Raw genomic sequence first — 13,206 nt, forward strand, 5'->3', positions numbered from 1 at the left:
CTCTACAAGATCCCAACTGAAAGATAAGGACTCTTTCTTTTGAAGCATAACCACAGTATCATTCTGAAAAAAATTGTAAAAAACCAATAATTCTTTAACATTTTCAAATAACTACTCAATATTGAAATTTCCTTGATTGTGCACACCTTGTTTTTTGTTAACAGTTTCTTTGGCTCAGGATCCAAAGAAGGGGCTTACATAGCAATTGGTTGATTTGTCATGTAACTTTTTTTAATCTGTAGATTTCGCCTCTTTTCCCACTCTTCTTCCTCCCCTTCCTCCTTGAAATGTTTTGTTTGTTTGGTTTAGGAGCCAGTTGATTGGTCAGATCGTTTTCCTGCAGTCTAGACTTTGTGGTTGCCTTCCTGCAGTGTCATTTAAAACGTTTCTCTGGTTCTTGTGTTCCTGTAAATTGGCAGTTAGGCCTACCAGATCTTGAACTTATCTGCCCTGTGATTTCTTGATGTATGCTTGTGTTTTGTTCACTTGATATTTTAAGGTCATGAATCATATTTCTCACTTGTCCTGTAAGCACCTGAAGGGTAGAGATCGTGCCAGATCTTCCACTTTTTCTTCTTCCAGCGCCCCCACGCTGTTCCGCATAGGTGCCTGGGTAAAAGCTGTAGGGTGATTGACTGATGGGAGTGGCAGTAGGTTAAGTTGGAGCTGTTGCCCTAGCAAAATGTATTTTCCAGACTTTAAAAGAGTATTTGATTAAATAGTGCTGTGTAAAAAATGACAGGTTGTGATTTGATCCTGTGGGAAAAAAGTGATTCCGTGGAACACAAAGTAAAATCTCCCTGGGATTAAATAATGCTGTTTAAGACAGAGATGCAAGAGAGAGAAGGAAAACAGTATGCACCCCCTTCTCCAAGACCCCACCAACTGTCTCATTTCCTATGAAGAGATTCACAAATTTCTCAGTGAAGTTCTAGTTACATAGTTCTCATTAAGTGTAACAACTGTCTTGGACATCAGCCTAGCGTTCTTCGTGTTCACATAAATAGCATATCCTCAGAAATTAAGCCTGGAACATTATCGTCCAAAGGCCAGGAGAAGACTTCCAGCATCATGCAAAGCACTGCCAGCTCCCCAGTAAGTAGCCGTGGTTTTTGTTTGACCCCTGCTGCATGCCCAGTGCACTGCGCTCATTCAGAACGGCATTTTCTTCCGGGAGCCGATTCCTCACATTCTTCTAGTCTCCCTCTAAATGAAACCCACCACTTTGTGAGATGCAGTTCAGTGATATTTAATTTTATTTTTCTTCCTCATTGTCCGTTAGTAGCCATGACTGGATCCACTCATAAGGAGTTTTATGAAGATGAACATCACAGACTATACGCACAGCTCCTCGGGCCGTTTTTGTCCTAGGACTCAGCTGAATTGATGTCCTGCATTTTCAAAGAGGTTCTTTCACGTTTGTTCCCTGGTTTTGATTGGATTAAACTTTCTGTGGGGTGGGAAAGATAAACATTTCTGTATCCCCACAAGCCCAGATTTCATTTCACAACCTGAATAGAGGGGGATGAAAGGAATTTATCTGTAGAGGCTGCTATCAGAATACAATTTGAAAGAACCAAAAAGGAGGGGGAAAAAAGTTCATAAGGTTTATTCATTTTTCACTAAAAACTAGAAAGATTTTGAGCTGAAAAAAATGATTGCTTTTTATTTTCACCTTTGGTTCATACAGAGTATGTAGTTAACATTAGAGGAAAATTTTTTCATGTTTTTAAGTAGATCAAAGCAGACAACAAAGAGAATTGAAAGAAAATCCTGATCCCATTTTTCTTCTTTCAAGTAGCTATTGTTTTCGTATTTTCTGCATCAGCAAGACAGAGCATTTAAACTCAAACTTTTAATGAGTGTCGTATTAATTTGGCTAAGTGACTCACCTCAGCTCAGCTCAGGGAACAAGAGGTGCACTGTGTCATGTACTATGCTAAGTGCTAGGAATGCAGAGATTAACAAAGATGCTTGCCCCCGGTCCGGTCAGAGAGCAAACAATAGCAGCCTGCGCCACGTGAGACAAAGTGCAGGAGTTGGAGGGAGCCCAGCCGAGGGGCCATCCCGGCCACACCGAAGCAGCCCTCGACTCCAAATGGCACTTGAACTATGGCAGTCCACCACCTACTCCTTTATCTTCCTTCTTTGCGCCGTCTTTCCCTCTTCGCTCTGCCTTTTCGTTGTTGCCTTTCTTTTCTTCTGTTCCCCTGCATTTTCCCTGAGTCTCATCCTCTCTTACTCTGTCAGCAACCTGGCCTCGATTTCTACCTGGCTGTCCTAAGGTGTTCCTTAGTCCCAATGGCGCCACCACTGGTGAACAGGTGACTGATTTAAGGCTGAGTGGCGACTTGAGCAACTTTTTCTTTTTTTTTTTTTTTTATCCCATTGTTTTATTTTATATATTCTTATATGTTCAAGGACGGGAAACCCTGGTGGCATAGTGATTAAGAGCTATGTCTGCCAAACAAAAGATTGGCGGTTTGAATCCACCAGGCACTCCTTGGAAACTCTATGGGGCAATTCTACTCTGTCCTATAGGGTCACTCTGAGTCAGAATTCAACCTGATGGCAGTGGGTTTGGTTTGTTGGTTTTTGGTTGAAGGACATAATTTTCTTTGCTTTTAACATGTGATACTCTTCCACTTTGATATGTTGGGGAAGAAAGGAACAGAGGAGGAAGGAATGGAATAATTTTGAGCATTAAAAATTTTTCCAAGATTTTGAAAATGTTTCTACTTCCCTTCCTTCACTCATTCCTGCAGAGGCTTAAAAGCTGCCTTGTGTACTGATCAATAAGCCAATCTTTGCAGCCATTCATTGGAAAGAATTTTCAACTCTCTATCGTGTAAATTGTGACGATTCCTGTCTTCCAGGTACCAGAGAGAAAGTTTAGTTAGGAAGTTAATGAAGTTTCCAGCGTGTACACAAAAATAGGTCCTAAAAATTATGTCACATTTCCCAATTATATTCAACAGGTCACGTTAGGTAGTGCAGTTTAGAAAAATCATCCATCTTTTACCAAAGGGAGCCAGTCTCTGCTGTTGTTTCTCCAGCAAGCATTTAAAAGTGCTTTCAAGAAATACATAACACTTGTCATTTGTTTCCACACAATTCAAAAGTGAAAACTGAATGTTAACTAAGAAAGAGTTGAGGGGCATGAGTTACCTGTGAAGCCGTGTGAAATATCGATGTCGTGGTATTTTTGAAACTGAAATGTTCATCCCTAATTGCTCATACACCTTTTCCAACCCCTGATGATTCTACTGAAATTTTTTATCACTCACCTTATACCAGCATTCAAGATTGCAGAGTCAATGTTTTCATGTTATTTGACCACTGCGTTCTTAAGACATTCTCTCTCCTGTGGTCTCCCACCTGGTTGGTCACTGCTTCCTGTCTCTTCCTCCACTGACCTCAGACCTGGTTCCTCTTCTTTGCTCTGTCTATACTTTCCCTCTGTGTGATTTCATCTGGATTAGGATTTAAATTCAGTCTATATGCTGATGACTTCCAAAAGTTTATAGCTCACCTAGACTTCTCCTCCTGAGTTCCAGGCTCACATATGCTCCTGCCTTCATTGTATCTCCTCTTAGATATATCTTACAGGCATCTGAAACTCAATAGTTCGAACTCCCTGATGCTCACTTGCATCCATTCTTCACACAGCAGCAGAGCGACCATTTAAAATATAAATCAGGTCTTAGGGCAGGCTATGATGTGGATGGAGCCTGAAGATATTACGCTGAGTGAGATAAGTCAGTTACAAAAGGACAAATATCATCTGACCTCACTTATATAAAAAGACAAGAACAGACAAATGTACAGAGACAAAAGTTTATTTGTGGTTACTAGGGGCAGGATAGAGTAGGAAAGAGAGGGGTGTCATTGCTTATGGAGTATGCGTTTCAGTTTACGGTGATGGAAAAATTACATTGATTAAGGGTAGCATTGCAAAGCAAATTAATGTAATTGCTGTCAATAAGTTGTACACCTGTAAAAAGTTGAATTGGCACAGTTGTGTGATAGATATAACAATGACCAAAAAAAAAAAAAAAATAGAGCTGCGGAGGCTACTTACGTACAACCAAACATCTAATGGGATTTGGTTCCTTGGTTCGGAGGTTTAGGGTCATGGTTTCCCAGTTAATTGGCCCAATAATAGGTTTAGTCCTCCTTTTCTACCTCTTAGCTCATTGCATAGTAAGTGGGGTCTTAAAAGCTTGCAAGAAGCCATCCAAGGCACAACAATTGGTCTCTATTTGCCTGGAGCAACAGAGGAAGGAGAGTCAGGAATAGGAGGAGGATATGGAATGTGTGGCTAATTGCCTTCATGAACAACTGCCTCCTTTGCTATGAGACCGGAAGAAATGGATGGTGCCCAGTTACCAGTATTGAACATGTTGATCGAAGTTTCTCTAGAAGAATCCTGATAAAAGGGGGGTGAAAATGCAGAACAGAATTTCAAAATCTCATGGAATCCAGACTTTGTGGAACCATGGAGGCTGGATGAACCCTGAAACTATTGCTGTAAGATAATCTTTAAACCTTAAACCAAAAATATCCCCTGAAGTTTTCTTAAAACCAAACAGTAGTTCAGCTTAACTAATAAAGAATATCTACCTTGAGCGTTATGCTCTTTTAAGAACTATCTATATGGGATCAAATTAATAACAATTCGAAAGATTAGATAGGAACCTCAGGGGGCAGTGAGTTTATGTTAATGGGGGAGAAACTACTCAGAAAAGGAAGGTGAGAAGGGTTGTATAACTCGAAGAATATAATCAGTGTCACTGAATTGTACATGTAGAAACTTGAATTGGTGTGTTTTTGCTTTGTACAGCCATGTGCCACATAACGTCCACCGGGCAATGTCTGACCACATATATATCCGTGGTCCCATAAGGTTATTCAGAGCCAAAAGGAGGGGGAGCCTACGGCCCTGCCCCCCCTCCCAAGCAAGGGAAGGAGAAAGGGTTGCAGTCATTTGTTGCTTGATGTCCATGATACGTTCTGGGAAATAGGATGTTATTGATTTGGACGTTGTGTGAACACCATATTATATATGCACTCACCTCTTTCCGGGCCCCTTCCCCCTCGGCTGGGGCTGCCCCCTCTCCGTGCTCCCTCCCTCCTCCCCTGTGAGCCTTTCTCCTTCCGTCTCTCCTGCAGGAGGCAGGCAGGGCCGCAGGCTCCTCCTCCTCCTGGCACTGTATAACCTTATGGGACCACAGACGTATATGCGGTAGGACATTGCCCAGTGGACGTTACGCGGCACGTGGTGTTCACACAACGTCCAGATTACATAATGTCCTATTTCACAGAACGTATCATGAACGTTAAGCAAAGCATGACTGTATATTCTCAACAACAACAAAATAAAATGTTTTTTAAAAAACTGTGATTTCCAAAATGACCTCCAGGGGACACTCCCACTTAGAACCGCGCCATTTACGGTAAAAATCTGGAATGGGAAGAGCACAGCCGTCTTGCTCTCAATTATTTTCCTAATGGCTAGTGTGCATTGTATGCATTTAAAAAAAAAACAATCATTAAATGAGCGAAGAAGACATATCCCTAAGCGGAAACACAGCTTTTCATGGTATTTTTCTTCCTTGGTTTCAACACCTGAAATAGAGTATTATTATCAAATCCTGATCTTTTCACCTGTGCCTTGTGCTTGAAAGAAAGGAATAATATTTTAATATTCAATGTTAAACTATCCTTAAAACAAGAAACAAGAATATCAAAATGTAGAGTTATGTCAAATTAGGAAAATGCCTTTTAATAAATTATAAATGTCACTCTTCACTGTATGAAACTACATAGTTCAGGTAATGAATTACAATTAAATGCAGCAAAGACTGCAAATTGACTATGCGGTAGCTGGTAGCTCTTGTAAGAGAAATTTTTTCTTTCGTTCATTCATTCACTCTGGTGGCTAGAAAGCCACTTAATGTTTTGGAATGTGTACTTGGCCACACTTATGCATTGGTCTGCCGATTTTTAACACCATAAAATACTAGACAAAAGATTTATTTATTGAGATATAGTGCATTTTAGCATTGCTCTTCTGTTCTTTTGATGGTCTTGAAACATATGCTTTGGAAATTGGTATATAGTACTTGAATTCATAGTCTGAGATTGACCCTGGTTTACACTCTTTATTGAAATTTCTTCTGTCGAAGACTGGGTAATTGGCTTCTTAAATAAGAAACTAAGAAAAATACAAGCTGGCTTCATTTGTTAGCTAATTCACAGACTGCTGAAAGAATTTTTACTTTTTATGATAACATGTTTTAATCCACAAAAAATTTCATAAACCTGGCAACATGAATCTGTGCTTTACTGGCATATGGGCTCCTCCTTGATCTGTCCTCAGCTAATCTCACAGCCTCCTTTCCGGTAACTTCTTCCTGCCATGCTCAGCCCAGCAAAGCTGAACCGTGCATGCTTTCCTGAATACAGGGAGTTGTGAGGTCATGTCCTTGTCCTGTTTTTTCTGGCCTGTAGTGCCCACCCTGCCACCTTCTCTTACCTTTCCACTGTACGATTTAATTTATTCTCTAAAACAATAGACCTAACCTCCAGAAAGCCTTCCCAGGTAGTTCACCTCCCCCTCTGCAGACAGCTTCCATTGATCTTTCTCCATTTTACTTCTCTACTTGCTTCTTTTGCCTTTATTAAACTATATTATAATTCATTTCATTTTATGTCTAGCTCCTCTACTGAAATGCAGTGTCCTTGAGGACTATGGCTTTTATTACCTTAAGAATAAGGGGGGTTTTTAATTATAAAAAGCAATGTATGGCCTATGTAGAACATATTTTTTAAAAAATCAAAAAACTCATAATCCCCATTTACCAGTGATAATTCCTTTTACACATCAATCCAGATATTTAGCTATGTATAATGCAGTATATATACTTTAAATTTTTTTTTAAATTGGGTGTATGCTGTATATTAAAAATTACTTTTCTCCCTTCATAAACATCCTTCTATGGCAAAATACATATTCGTCTGCAGTATTATTTCTGAGGGCTGAATAGTATCCATTGTATGAGGATAATAAACAGTTGGAGCAATCCCCTATAGTAAGATAGTAACATTGTTTCCCGCTTTTACCTTAATGAGTAATTCACCAATCCCTGGCACTGCATCTTACTTACTATGAATACCTTTGTAGAAGTTAAGTTGCTGGGTCAATTACCCAGCCTTTGACAGAAGAAATCTCGATAAAGAAACAGTGTACACTAGAGTCAGTCTTAGACCAGGAATTCAAGGACTATAAACCAATTTCCACAGCATATGTTTCAAGACTATCAGAAGAGAAGAGCAACGCTAAAATACCATTATATCTCAATAAACATTTTAAGTCATTTTGATAATATTACCATAAAGATTATACTAGATTTACAATCCCACAAGCAATGTATGAAAAAAAAAGGTCAGTTTCACTACATCTTTCCCCATCTTGGTAATTACCTTTTGTTTTTAATTGTTGAAAACTGACATTTGGTAAAAAGACACATAGATAAGAATTGTTAAATGACCAGAGAACTTCATTCCTTATTAATCACTCTTTTCAGTTCTCAAAAATCCTAACCATCAGGAGCTGATGTCTTTTGTGAAACTGAAATTGTAGCTGAGTAAATTTGTGCCTGTTTTCTCAGTTGCTAATTTCTTGCTGAAGGAGCCCTCTCGGTGTTACTAGGCATGTATTTCATTATACCTGTGACTTCAGCTGCTCTGCAGTGTAATCTTTATGACTTTCGCCTTTTCCGGGTCTTTAATATTTCACGGTGCCCTTTCCACGGGGTCCACATTCTTCTTTAAATGTGGACAGTGGCACAGATCATAAAGATATTAGAAATGTCACGCTGAACAGGATCATAACCCATTGCCATTGAGTCGATTCCAACTCATAGTGACTCTATAGGACAGAGTAGAACTGCCCCATAGGGTTTCCAAGGAGCGCCTGGTGGATTCAAACTGCTGACCTTTTGATTAGCAGCTGAGCTCTTAACACTGTGCCACCAGGGTTCCCTGAAAAGGATCATAGACACCACTTATTCCAATCTCACTGGTTTATAGTTGCGGAGACTGGGCTTTGAGACTTCTCTGACGTCACATAGCTTCTTGGATTCAAAGCTGGGATTAGAACTGGAAACTAGCCGTTGCCTTAAACCTTCTCCTCACAGCAATGCCGGGATTAGGTTGGATGTGGCAGAGGTGCTACTTTGTGATTCTAGTGCACATGCGCAGACTCGAGGGAGTGCTGTTTATAAATAAATTAAAATAAAAATCTACAGCTATAATCCATCTACCTTATGACTCATAGGCTCCCTGAGAGATTTTGTTTTGTCTACACGCGTCCAGCTCACCACACTGCGTAACTTGTTGGTAGAATTCCTCTGGACGAGGCTGGAAGTGCACAAATGTTTAGGTAACACAAATAAGCAATGTTTGAATCCTTCCCACTTGGTTTGCTTTTCTGAGCAGTAGCATGGAAGGCTTCTGACATCCCAAAGCAATGTTACAGTCAAGTGTTTTAAGGGAATGAATAAAAGGTGCTGTCAGCTGAAAACTCCACCTTTCCAAGCAAGGTGCTTGGGTTTCTTTTGGAAGTACTTGACTGATTGGCTCCCTAGCAATATCAAGACCGGAAAGATAGTTGAATTCATTTTAGGATCATATAAAGAATATACATAAATGTCTGTATTTTACAATAGGCAAAACACCTACTCTGAAGATTTTTTAAATATGGAGTTCTGTCATTTTCTTTCTACATAAACAGCAAGTTAAGTGATTTTGAAAGATTTCTCTTTTCCAGTATTCAGAACATAACATGTTAGGTCCTTTACTCCAGAACTGATTGTATAGGTATGCTATACAAAGTTTTGGAGTTCTCTACACTTAGATGCTGCCTGGTGGTCTTTGTTTTGCTTTTCTAAGTGTGAATTTGACCTATGGAGTCAATTTTATCCAGAGCCACCACGTGGCTGGTCAAGCTAATGAACACCTGTGAAAGGAAAGCCATACCCTGACCTGCACAGAACTGTTGGAAACATCTTGTTAAACAAGTTTCCATGATTTATTATTTGTGTTAAGGGGGGATCTCAAGTTCACGTATGGTTTATACTTACAGAAATATTTACCTGCTTTATCATCTTCATGGTTTAGCCTGCACTTACAATTATTGAGTAGGCTTTACATGTGGAGCCTTTGCTGATAATATAGAACAAGTGTTTATAGTTCTGTACCAAGCAGCATATGATGTGACTAGTTACAGTATCCTTGTTCTTCTATGAGTACAGGTATTTTGCGTGTATGATTGAGTTCAACTTCTAGACTTAAACGTCTACTCCTTCTTCAACTTGACATTAAGGGGTGACTTTCCAGTCGTGTAGGTGTTTCCCTCCTCATTTTCTTCCCTTTTTCCTCCTTTGTTCTTTTCCTTCTCCTCTTCTGTTTTCACTTTCTCTCCTGTTTCTTGTATTTCATTATTGTCCACACTGGATAACTCTGTTTTCAATTTTCTCAAGTTTCAATTTGCTTCTATACTAGGTAGAAATAAATCTAAATGTTATGAACGTTAGCTGTTGTGTTTTCTAGCGGTTGAGTTTATAAATGGGTTTGTTCTGCTTCTACTTTCCTAATGTTTTCCATAATGTTTATCACTTTTATAATGGGAAAAAACAGTAATTTTATTTTAATGTCCTTTTAGGATTTGAATAACAAAGTATCTGTGCATCAAACTTTAAATGATAATTGACCATAAAGAGCTATGACTTCAAGAAATTGTAGAGAATTTGTTCTCCCCAAAGAGCCACTTATAAAATTCTAAATGACAAAATTCATGCATATTGTGCATCTGTTCTGTTCTAGGTGCCTCAAGATGAGTGGGGAGGGTACCCAGCTGGTGGTAAAGATGAAGAAATACCCTGCAGGAGAATGAGAAGTGGGAGTTATATTAAAGCCATGGGGGATGAGGAGAGCGGAGAATCAGACTCTAGCCCCAAAATGTCACCAAAGGTAGCAATCCGACCGGAGCCCTTGTTAAAGTCCATTGGACAGAGACCACTTGGAGATCACCAAACGTAAGAACTACTAACTTGTCTTCCCTCTTCTAGGACACAGCTGCTATGTTTCAGAACTCTTCTCTCATCAAAACTAGTTCACTGCAAGCTAGTTGTCATCAACTTAAAAAGAAAATTCCTGAGTTGAAAATAGTAGACCCTACAGCCCTCGATTTTCAAGTCCTTAAAAAAAAAAAAATCTGACCTTTGGTTATTTATCACGTAATAATTAAAGAAATATGTGTAGGCATATTTCTGTGTCAAATTTTAAAGCAACCATTAGCCAGTGTTACCTATCAAATTATTTTCCTCAAGAGGATTTAATTCTATTTGTGTGAATTTGTTTGTATGGGGGGATAAAAATTACAATAGGGAGTTTTTTGTTTACTCTGACTTTATAAATGCACTTTTCTAAGCAATAGTTTTGTGTGTGTGTGTGTGTGTAGGAGGCAGGATATGAATTAGCTTAAACATATAATATACGCTTTATGTATTTGTCTGAAAACACATTATTGATACATTTAACTATTTGCCAAAATATAAACAGATAAAACTGTTTGAGAAACAGGCTCCTAAAAGGAACTATGAAAGCGTGACCGTTACTTTCAATGGGCATGTTGTTGTGTATATCGGATCCTACCAGCTACATTCGGATGTAAACGGTAAGAACTGCCTTGTATATTGCCACTGCTTTCCGACTGCAAGTTGTCAGTTGTCCCATGTGAGTGGAAAGCGAAAGGGTGAAATAGCTTCTTCGCCAAAATGGAACCAAACCTGTTGCCATCAAGTCCATTCTGACTCATAGTGACCCTGTAGGACAGAGTAGAACTGCCTCATAGGGTTTCCAAGGAGCACCTGGTGGCTTCGAACCGCCGAACTTTTAGTTAGCAGCCAAACTCTTAACCACTACGCCACCAGGGTTTCCAAAATAGATTCTTAATACTTTGCAAATGTTGCTTGAAGAGTTACTAATTGTAATGCATGAAGTGAAACACTGAGACTCCGAAGTGATCTTTTCTTTGTATCATTCTTCACTTATGCCTGGGGCACCCAGTTTTAAGCAAAATAACTGTAACTCCTGCCAATAAATCAAATAATTCATTAACATTGGCTTGGATGCAGGATAAAAAATCTAAATTTTGAATTGCAACAGAATGTTTTATTTAACAAATTTGAACCATACCTTTATTATCTACTTCAATTAAATTCAACAGCTGTTGTATTGGGAATATCAGGCAGGAAACATCCTGAGACCAGGGACCACTGTCTGTCTCATTCAAGACCTCTCTCCACTATGCCTTCCATGGAGATGGACAGTGAAAGTCTGTGGAAAGAATAACTGGGAACAAAACGAAAGGTCTGCTCTGGAGAAACTTATGGGGGGTGGGGAGGTGGGGAAGGAAGGTGTATGGAAACAAAACAAACATTATTATTACAAAGTTTTACTGAAGAACTGTAAGAAGTGCTATGTAAGCACAAAGGTGAGTACTTTGACGCATTTACTCCCAAAAGTAAAGTAAATGGATTGGACTACACATTGGTTCTTATCAACCTTTTATTTGAAGATGGTTAAAGACTCATTTCCACCACCCATCTGTCCGTTTGTTGTACTGTGGGGGCTTATATGTTGCTAAGATGCTGGAAGCTATGCCATTTCAAATACCAGCAGGATCACCCATGATGGACAAGTTTCAGCGGAGCTTCGAGACTAAAACAGACTAGGAAGAAAGTCCTAGAAATCTACTTCTAAAAATTAGCCAATGAAAATATTATGGACCACAACACAACATTGTCCGACTTGCTTGCTTTGGACACGTCATCAGGAGGAATCAGTGTCTAGAGGAGGACATCATGTTTAGTGAAGCAGAGGGCCAATGAGGGCATGGGAGACCCTTGGTGAGATGGATTAGCACAGTAGCCGCGATGATAGACTCAAACGTGCTGGCTGACAACAGTGACAAGACACACTTGAGAATTATGAATTATGTCCAACCTCCCTGCAGGAAGAAAAAAGCACACGTGCAACAATGTTGCTTATTAGGTCTGGGAGCTCACAAGCCCCCTGACACCCACACATGGACCCAGGTTCTGAACTACTATATAGATGACCACTGGTATAACTACTCATTTTAAAAGTTTAATTCACTTCCTAAATCTGTACATTAAAAAACAAACCATGGGAAGAAGGGGAGCAAACCATGCTTTAACAGTAAGCAGGTTTCAGGTCATTTCAAAAGTTATTAACGTTATTTTCACGTCAACAAGGTATGCCCCTTCTTCCTCAAATAGTCCTCTCACGATTTTATGATCTCGTGGTACCTTGCCTTGTCTTTACTGTTGAGTTTTCCTCATTGTATTATAAATTCTTTTTATGGACCAATGTCATGTGTCAGCTCAACCTCTTAAAGGTTAGAGACTATGACTTATACATGTTGTCCTCTTAGGGACTAACCAAAAAAACCCAAACCCATTGCCGTCGAGTGGATTCTGACTCATAGCAACCCTATAGGACAGAGAAGAGCTGCCCCATAGAGTTTCCAAGGAGAGACTGGTGCATTCCAACTGTCGACCTTTGGGTTAGCAGCCAAGCTCTTAACCACTGTACCACCAAGGATCCATCTTAGGGACTGGGTGCCAGTATCAACAATGTTTGGAAGATGGCATTAAGGAATTTTTATTTATAAAACTCAATCGTTACCCAAAATAGTTCAAATTACTTCAAAAAGCCAACCCAGTAATGAAGTGCCAAGGCCATCTGATGGTATAATCTATTTATTGATATAACTCTTCACTGTCCAAGTGTGAGAATCAACTTTGGAGCTTCTGTACAAATGGTTCTTAATACCTGAACTTAACACATACAGCCTGGCAAACCAGATAAGATTGGGGGGGCAGGGGGAAATGCTGCTCAACAGTTGCTCATGTTATAAATTCAAACTTACTTCTGCTTTTGGCTAACCACACCACTGTCCACTCTGTCTGCAGAGATGGCAGTTGGGTTCATTCTTCCATTTATTCAATTGGTTATCAATCCATTCATTCATCCAACAAACATTTAGGCATTATGCTAAATTTTAGTTGTAAGTGCCCAAGTTATTCTTTTCCCTTACCTCTGACCCTGCACTAT

General features: G+C 39.5%; 1 protein-coding gene across 1 annotated transcript in view; it reads left to right on the plus strand.

Moving 5' to 3' along the window:
• DLGAP2 (DLG associated protein 2) overlaps positions 1 to 13,206 on the plus strand; it is a 216,922-nt gene that overhangs the window by 69,562 nt on the left and 134,154 nt on the right. The window contains exon 3 of the mRNA XM_012554554.2: positions 9,889 to 10,100. Within this exon, the coding sequence (XP_012410008.2) occupies positions 9,889 to 10,100 (212 nt within the window). The remainder of the gene's footprint in view (positions 1 to 9,888; positions 10,101 to 13,206) is intronic.

This window comes from Trichechus manatus, unplaced genomic scaffold, assembly GCF_000243295.1.
Source record: "Trichechus manatus latirostris isolate Lorelei unplaced genomic scaffold, TriManLat1.0 scaffold00023, whole genome shotgun sequence".
NCBI classification, from domain to species: domain Eukaryota; kingdom Metazoa; phylum Chordata; class Mammalia; order Sirenia; family Trichechidae; genus Trichechus; species Trichechus manatus.